General features: G+C 60.9%; 1 protein-coding gene across 1 annotated transcript in view; it reads left to right on the top strand.

The window, feature by feature from the left end:
- Rac2 (Rac family small GTPase 2) overlaps window positions 1-5,580 on the top strand; it is a 9,856-nt gene extending 4,276 nt beyond the window's left edge. The window contains exons 3-7 of the mRNA XM_048349392.1: window positions 2,686-2,803; window positions 3,197-3,259; window positions 3,805-3,964; window positions 4,977-5,109; window positions 5,507-5,580. Coding sequence (XP_048205349.1) covers window positions 2,686-2,803; window positions 3,197-3,259; window positions 3,805-3,964; window positions 4,977-5,107 — 472 coding nt within the window. The 3' untranslated portion in view covers window positions 5,108-5,109; window positions 5,507-5,580. The remainder of the gene's footprint in view (window positions 1-2,685; window positions 2,804-3,196; window positions 3,260-3,804; window positions 3,965-4,976; window positions 5,110-5,506) is intronic.
- Window positions 5,581-8,898: the final 3,318 nt, after the last annotated feature.

Here is an 8,898-nt window from a genome sequence, read left to right on the forward strand (position 1 = left end):
GGGAGGGGCCTGTGGGCCTCTGGGGACACGGATAATGAGCTCGCTGAGCTCAGCTCCTTGGTGGAAGGTTCCAGCTCCTGCTGTCTCCTCCGATCCTCCTGACAAGCCCCAGGAGATAGGGACTTGTCTTTTTCTGGGTCCTCGGTGAGAGGCCGAGGCACGCGCCCCGAGTCACGCGGCTGGCCCCCGATGAGCTCGCCTGGGGAAACCTGCCTAGCCTCTGCGGCCTCAGTTTCCCCGTCTGTCTGACGGCAGCCACTTGGAGTCTTGCTGTCTTCCGTCTCGTACAATGGTCTCCCCCTCCTCTCCTCTCCACGCCGTGGCTCCGAGACGCCGGTGGCCACAGAGACAGGCGCCCGCCGTCGGGGACGCGCGGGGTTTTCTGTGCGAGACTCTCAGGATAGACGTCAGAGGACGCAGCGTCAGACGCAGCAACTAGGCCCTGAGTTCGAGCCCCGAGACCAGCACACGTTTTCTCGTTCAATTGCTAGTACTGAGGCTGGAACACTGTGCCTTCTACTCGGGGCTTGCTGGCTCATGGCCGGCGAACCACGCCTCCAGTCGGGCGTCGTGCTGATTCTTTTGGAGAGGGCCTTGTGGGCTTCTCCGTCTCAGCCGGCTTCGAACCTCGGTCCTCAGATCTCATCCTCCCGAGCAGCCGGGATTACAGTCTCGGCCCAAGGCGCCTTTTCTGCGGTGACCCTGGGCACCGGCGCTTGCTTCCTCCAGAAGCAGGCGTGCGAGCCACGCGGACTTGCCGGCCCGGGGACCACTGGGGGGGGGGGGCCCACGCTGGGGTTCTGAGTCCCCGAGGAGAGCTGGTGGGGGCGGGGGGGGGGGGCCTCGCGGTGGCTCTGGGTCAGAAGAAGCTCCGGAAGGGTGAGTAAGAGTCAGGCAGGCGGCAGGAGGAGGAGAAGGGGGGGGGGGCATGTGGAAAGTCGGGGTGTTGTGACTAGAGCTTCCCAGGCTGTGGGAGGAGCCCAGAGTTCCCAGGACCCTGTCCCCCCCGGGCTGCGCCAGTGCCCTGTGACACCTTGTTGGTTGTGTTTTTTTTTTGGGGGGGGGGGAGTGGGAGCCCTTATTGGGAGAGCCACAGAGCATCCATAGCCCGGCCTGTGTTCTGGGGAGCTCCGTGGGGGAGGGGGTGTCGGGGCTTTGGTTTCTGTGCCCCCCCAGCGTCTCCTGGGTACCAGGCCTGAGACTGTGGATATGACAGGTGCCAGCGGGGACCCGGGGAGCCCCGCCCTCAGAGGGCACAGAGACACACTCAATGAAAGCCTGCTCACCGTCAAGGCCGAGCTCAGTCCGAAGAAGGGGACCGTGACTTTCCTAGTGGGGGCTGGGAAGTCCTGCATGGAGGAGGATTTCCCAGGCAGGGTTTTTTTTTTATTAATTGGACATAAATTTTTTTACAAGGTGTTGTGCAAAGAGGGTGCAGTTACATAGTAGGGCAGTGTGTACATTTCTTGTGATATCTTACGACCTGTTTTTCTATCCCTTGTCTAGGTCAGGTAGACATATATACAATATACAATGTATCAAGAACATATACAGTATTCACAGACTTGGTCTCTACTGTCTCTCCGTCTCCCTTTGTTAACAGTCATATATCAGGGAGATCATGCCCCTTTGTTTTCTGTGTTCTAGGCTTGTCTCACTCAACATTATTTGTTCGAGTTCTGACCATTTCCCTGCGAATAACAGTATTTCACCATTCCTAATCGCTATGTAGTATTCCATTGTGTATAAGTACCATATTTTTTGGATCCATTCGTCTGTGGAGGGGCATCTGGGTTGTTTCCATATTTTAGCTATTGTGAATTGTGCCGCGATAAACATGGAAGTACAAATGCCTTTTTGATATCTTGGATTTTGCTGTTTAGGATAGATGCCTAGGAGTGGTTTGGCTGGGTCATAGGGTAGGTCTATATTGAGCTTTTTGAGAAACCTCCATACTGTTCTCCAAAGTGGTTGTACTAATTTGCACTCCCACCAACAATGGAGAAGGGTTCCTCTTTCCCCACAGCCCCTCCAGCATTTGTTGTTTCCTGAGTTCAGAGTATAGGCCATTCTAACTGGGGTGAGGTGGTATCTCAGGGTTGTTTTTATTTCCCAGGCAGGGTTTCGAAGCATGCATAGGAGGCCAGAATGCAAAGGGTTACAAGAGTCTTCTAGGCCTGGGCAGGGGCCGAGGCCTGCAGAGAGTGTGTGTGTGTGTGGGGGGGGGGCACAGGGTGAGGATGGTGGGGGCTATTCCGACAGGCCTGTGGGGGGGGGGGACGTCTTGGCAGGGGGCGCAGCGTGGACAAGCAGAGGGGGACAGGCGGCGTGAGAAGGGCCAGACTCCCGTCCAGTGTCTGGCCGGGGCCACCTGTCATACCTCTTCATCTCCTGCTTGCTCTGAAGGCTTCCTGGGGTCCCCTCCGGACCCCTCCTCACACCCCCCCTTGCCTCAGGCTTTGCTTCTGGGTTGATTAACACTGATTAACACTGGCATGGGCGGAGTCTGTGCTCATCAAATCCCAGAAGGAATAGTATGCAGCCCAGCTGCACGGTGCTGGGTGACTCTGGGCCACGGGTAGCCCCTCTCGGAGTCTCAGCCTCTGGGTAGGTCTACGTGGACCGGGCGTCCTGGGCTCTGGGGTCCGAGGCTGGCTTCGTCCCCATCGGGTCCCCTCTTGGCAGGTTTGACAACTATTCAGCCAATGTGATGGTGGACAGCAAGCCGGTGAACCTGGGCCTGTGGGACACGGCTGGCCAGGAGGACTACGACCGCCTCCGGCCCCTCTCCTACCCCCAGACGGTGAGCGAGCGAGCGCGGGCCGTCCCGGCCTTGGGGGTCTCCATGTCCCCAGCAGGCCTGGCTGAGCCCGCCCCGCCCCTCAGGCACAGGCCCTTCGTCCACGCTGGGGGAGGGGGTGGCCTGTCCCCCTGCGTGGGCAGAGGCCTGGCCCGGAGCCCCGCGCCACACAGCCGGCCTCTGCCTCTGGACCACGGAGAGGACCCCAGGGCCTGGGTGCTTGACAGCAACGGCCCCACGCTGGGGGACGTCGGCTCTGCCCGCCCTCCCATCCCCCACGGGCCCGTCTGTCCCCCTCGGGGGGTCCCGGGCTCCTCGGCGTGGCTGCCTGGGCATAGGGGGCCCAGGTTTGGGGTGGGCCTGGCCCCCCTCACATGTCCTCCGCCGTGTCCCCAGGATGTCTTCCTCATCTGCTTCTCCCTCGTCAGCCCTGCCTCCTACGAGAATGTGCGTGCCAAGGTGAGCTGGTGGGGAGAGAGGGGGGAGGGGGAGGAGGGAGGGGGAAGGGGAGGGAGGAGGAGGGAGGAGAGGGGAGGGGGAGGGGGAGGGAGGAGGAGGGAGGGAGAGAAGGGAAGAGGGAGGAGGGGGAGGGAAGAGGGAGGAGGGGGAGGGAGGAGGAAGGTGGGGGAGGGAGGAGGACAGAGGGGGATGGAGGGATGGGAAAGGAGAGGGAGGGAAGGATGGGGAGGGGGAGGGAGGGACTTGCACCTCCAGGCCTGGCCTGGGGCAGCAGAGTCCACAGCAGAGAAAGTCTGGTAGGTTCAGGGGTGGGCAGGCCCTCCATGGTTTCGCCCCCCCTCCCTCCCTTCCCCCCAGCCATCCCCCCCATCCCCTTATCTCCCGGGAGCCCCGTGCTGCCTCTTGTCTCCGGCCCAAATCTTGTCCCCTCTTTGCCCACAACCTTGTGCCATCTCCGCACCCCGTCCCGTGACCCTGCCCTGCCCGCACAGCTGAACGGTTCTCTCCTTCCCCTCCCCGCTCCCCCCGCCCCGTCCTCTCCCCAGTGGTACCCCGAGGTGCGCCACCACTGCCCCAGCACCCCGATCATCCTGGTGGGCACCAAGTTGGACCTGCGCGATGACAAGGACACCATTGAGAAGCTGAAGGAGAAGAAGCTGGCGCCCATCACCTACCCCCAGGGCCTGGCGCTGGCCAAGGAGATCGGTATGGATGGAGCTGGGCGCCAGGGGCCCGGTGGGGGTGTGGGGGGGCCCCGACACCGCCTCAATCCAGGCCGGGGCCTCAGTGTTCCATTTCTGGCTATCTGTGTGACCCCGGGGGAGTCACTCAGCCTCACTGTGCCTGTTCCGCATCCTGAAGATGGGGGCGGGGGGGGGGGGCGGGATAGCTCGGGCTCTGGCCCTGGGATGCTTGGGAGAAGGAAGGGAATGGAACCACCGCACTGGTGCGGTCCCAGCAGGCTCTGAAGGACGGAAGTGGGGGGCCTCCCTGGCCCTGACCCCCCCCCCCCCCGCACTGGGTTGGTGTCAACTCCGGGTCCCCCTCTCTTGTGGTTTCCCGGGGGCTTGCTGGTTCTGGCGGGGTCCCCAGACCACTTGCCGGCTGCCCCTGCCCCCCACCAGAGGGTCCTGCAGGCCCCTCCCCACCCAGGCCCCGCCCCTTGCCCCACCCCTTCCTCTATGGAAACCAGGCCAGGGCCTGGCACCTGCAGGGAGAGAAACCGCAGCCCTTCTTCCTGTGACGCGACCTGAGATTAGAGGAGGCGCCGAGGGCTAGGTGGCTGTCCGCCATCTGGGCCTCACGCTTCCCCGTCCTCTCAGTCTGAGAAGCCTCAGTTTTCCTCCTCCATCAGTGGGGTACTGAGCGCCTCTGTGAGAGCCACACGGAAGGAAGGAAGACGCAGAGGTCCTCGGCGTGAGTCCCATGCGCGCCGGGGGCCCCTGGCTGTTTTCTTAGAAGAAAGCCAGCAGCCACCGAGCCCCGTCCTTGGAGCGGGAGGGCGGTGTCTACCACCACAGGTCCCCTGGAGTCCCAGCTCCACTGCCCCCACGAGAACCTCCCTGCTCAGGGTGACTGGGGCTCCCAGACGGTCTCCCTGGAGACCAGGGCCCCCTATTTGGTGCTTGGTCCTGTGTCCTGGGGGGTAGGGGGTATGCCCCCAGTCCCCCCCCCCCCCCGCCACACCTCCAGACGTCAGCCTGCCCCCATCCTGCAGACTCCGTCAAGTACCTGGAGTGCTCCGCCCTCACCCAGCGGGGCCTGAAGACCGTCTTCGACGAGGCCATCCGCGCCGTGCTGTGCCCGCAACCCACGCGGCAGCCCAAGCGCCCCTGCAGCCTCCTCTAGGGGTAGGCGCCCCGCCCCCGCCCGCCCCCGAGAACGGCCAGGCCAGGTGCGCACAGGGTGTCCAGGGGCCTCAGTTTCCCCACCACCCTGTCATTGGCCGGGGTGGGGGGGGGTGGCCCAGTCCCGACTTTGGGAAACCCCCCTTCCCACAGGGATTCTCGTGTGTCAGGATAGGGCCAGTGACCTAAGCCCGGGGTCGGGGCTCCCGGGGCTCCTGCTTGGCCTCCCCCCACCCCCCCCCCCCCCGCCGGTCCCCATGGTGGCCACAGAGGGTGGAGGGGTGGATGGTGGGAGGAGCAAAGGCCCGGACGGAGGTAGGAAGGAGCCGCAAGCCGGGAAAGCTGAGCCCTGTGGATTCCGCCTTCCCTTCGAACTCACAGCTGCCTGTCTCCCTTGTAGGTGGCATCCCAGCCCTGGCACCCGCGCGGTTCTACCCTCCGGTCCCCCATTCAAAGCCGGATGGCACCCTGCCCCCTCCTCGTGGTAGTATTTCTTGGTGTTTGCTGAGTTTGGTGGGTTGTCTTCTCCCCGTTGCCCAGCCCCCCTCCCCCCGCCCCTCCGCATGCTTCTACTTTCTCTCAGGGACTGCAGGGGGGGGGGGGGCCCTGGAGCCCAGCAAGGCTTCCCCGTGTCACATGGCAGCAAACGCCCATGGTGACACCCCTCCTGGAGCTCCCAGCCTCATGGTCGCTGGGCAGTACTCTCTCTCATGCCTCCCGGGGCCTGGTTCTTGCTCCAGTGCCTGTGTCCGGCTTTTCTGAGCACGCTCCTTCCCCTGAGTGGAAAGGAGTATCTGAGAAGCTTGCTTCTCCGGTCTTTCTGCTGGAGGACATCGTATAAAACAAATCCATGGTCGCTGCCCCCCGCCAGCCGAGGGTCTGGGCTCAGCCTTCCCCTGCCGTCTCTCAAGACTCGCCGCTGTGCTCCCCGAACCCTGAGCTCCGTCTTCCTGGGAGAGTCTTAAAAAACTTTCATCCTTGCCAGTCTGGACTTTTGCTATTGCACATGGGAAGCCCAACTCAACCTGCTTGTGCAGAAAATAAATCTGATTCACCTTTGGAACCCTCGTGATTTCAGGTGCAGTTTGGTGGCGTGGGTCAGGGGAGGCGGAATGTTATTACTGAAGCTTGTTTTTCTGTACGTCTTGGCTCTGTCCTCTGCTGATGATTCATTTTCAAGCAGATGGCTCAGAGCTTCTTCCTTTTCGCTTGAAGTTTGTTCAGTCAGGGAGAGCAAGGGACCCAAAGTTTTAATAAAGGTTTACTCTGATTGGATGAGCGCCAACCAATCATGTTTTTTGCCAGAAGGATGCTGTGCCCTGATTGGCTATGCTTGGCCCACGTGCTCTAAATGAAGGCTTATTCTGATTGGACATGCTTCAACCAATCATTTTTTAAAGGGGGAGGGATGCTTTGCTTTGATTGGCCAGGCCTGGGTCACATGCATTCAATGAAGGTATACTCTGAGCTGGCATTGAACCTTGGTCCTTAGATCTCAGTCTTTATTTGTGTGTCAGCTGTGGGGCTTGAACTTGGGACCAGAGTGATATCCCTGAGCCTCTGTACTTAAGACTAGTGCCCTAGCCCTTGAACCACAGCGCCACTTGGAGGTATATTCTGATTGTCAAAGGTGGGTTTCTGTGGGTAGTGACAGGGGCCTGGCCTTGAGTCTAGTCCCTTCTCCTGTCACCTCACTTGCAGGACATCAGACCTCCCTCCCTTGTGAAGGTGGCTCTGTCTAGCCAAGTTTGTCATTCTCTCTCCAGTGGGTGTCTGCTGCTCACCAGCTCTGTGCCTGGCCAGGCTAGAGATGGGCAGGACCCTGCCCTTCAGGCTGACACTCCAGAGCCACCTGTCAGCCTCCTCCCAACCCCCACCTTCCCAGGCTCCAGGCCACTCCCAGTGTCTGATCAGTCCCCTGATTCCGAGGCAGGACTCCACCACCAGAATCCTAGCTCCCCAAGATGTCCAGATCTGAGAGGATCGCAGTTCAAAGCCAGCTTGGGCAGGAAATCCTCTGGGTGCCTCATCTCCAAGTTAATCTCTGGAGGTGGAGCTATGGCTCAAGTGGTAGAATGATAGCCTTGAAAGAAAAAGCTCCGGGATGGCACCCAGGCCCCGAGGTCAAGCCCCACTACCGGGCCCAAACAAACCACATAGAACAGAAAGTCCTGGACACTTGGGAAGGACCAGCAGTCAGGTGGCTTGGAAGAGCTCGGGGGCCCTGCAGCCAGACAGAGTCTTCTGGGGACCAATTCCAGGCCTCACTCCTGCTGGCCCTGGGGTGTCGGGGTTTTTAGCCCTCCCCCCCCCCCCGCGCTCCCCTGACCTGCAGGAGAGATGGGGAAGACACGCCCCCGACCGGATGAGCCAAGAAAGGAGAAGGGTCAACCGACCGCCCGCACCCTGCCCTCCCTCACCGGAGGACAATCAGAGGGCCTGGGAGTCAAGTCGGCGCAAGATCTCGTTTGTTGGGGAAGTACGTGCCACTAATATGAGGCACAGGAGCCAATCAGGTCTAAGATCGGCAGGAAGGGGCGGAGCTGGGGCGTCACAGCCCACAGAACCGCCTCCGGGTCATAACCAAAGACGCTCGTAGCAGCTGCGCGTTGTTGTCAGGCGCCGCCATCTTATCCACACGTGGCCCCAAGACTGAGAAACAGGCGGGGCCGGCTAGATGGCTTCCAGGCGTGCCCCACACTGGGGGCCTGGCCACAGTCGGCTTCCCTCTCACTCCACGCCTCTCCCATCAGACTAGACTCCCGTGCTGTGGAACTCAATCCTCCAAGTCCTTTTTTATGACAGGTACTCCTAGCCCCTTGGCAGGGGCTCATGGGGATGAGACAGACCCCGTCCTCCCCCCACATCCCTCCAACACCACCCCCCCCCCGTCCCCCCGGGCAGCGAGTCACCAGAGTCACACGGGTTTGAGAGAAAGCCAGTTGGCTTGGGGGAAAGTTGTGTTTCTTCAAATAAATAAACAAGTGACTCAGCCAACCTTGCCCTTTGTCCCGTACCTCTCCCTCCGTGGAATACTGATGAGATGTCTGCAGCTGCCGCAGCCACCAGTGCTCATGCTTCTCCCCCCCTCCTCCCCATATCTCCGCGCCATTCTTTTCTGCTGTTTGAGTGGGTGGAGGGCTGGAGCGGGGCGGGACCTGCCAAGGGAGCCAGTGAGCGTGAGCCTGGGAAGGGGGAAAGGCTGCTGGGCGTGGTTAGATCCGGCTGGCACCGGGGTGGCCCTCGATCCTGGACAGCGGCTGCCCAGTGTCAGCCGAGCTGGGCTCCAAACTGGGCACCTGGTCTGGGGTCCAGGCCACATCTGCCCGGTAGCCCCCTCCTCCAGAGCCTGCTGTCGGGGAGTCTGGCCGTCCTGTGTTCTTTCCTCCCAGGTGGACACCTGGTGCGCACCCCCGACCCCCCCACCCTGCACAGACTCACTGACTCGGCTTGTTACCCAGCTGCAGCTGACTGATACAAAGGGTTGGTGAAGGGGGGGAATTTTGAACAAGATGTTCTTAGCCCCTGCAGAGCAAGGCCTTACCAACAGTGTCGTCTTGGTGCCCTTGACAGAAGGCAGACCTGCTCTCCAGGCTTGGTCTTGAGCACCATCAGGACTTTTTTTTTTTTAAATGTGTAGGTGTCCGTGATACTGGGGTTTTCAACTCAGGGCTTTGCACTTGCTAGGTAGGTGGCTCTACCACTTGAGCCATACTTCAAGCCCTTTTGCTTTTGTTAATTTTGAGATGGGGTTTTTCCTTTCTTTTTAAAAATTCAGGCTGCTCTGAACTG

Source organism: Perognathus longimembris, chromosome 1 (genome assembly GCF_023159225.1).
Source record: "Perognathus longimembris pacificus isolate PPM17 chromosome 1, ASM2315922v1, whole genome shotgun sequence".
NCBI lineage: Eukaryota > Metazoa > Chordata > Mammalia > Rodentia > Heteromyidae > Perognathus > Perognathus longimembris.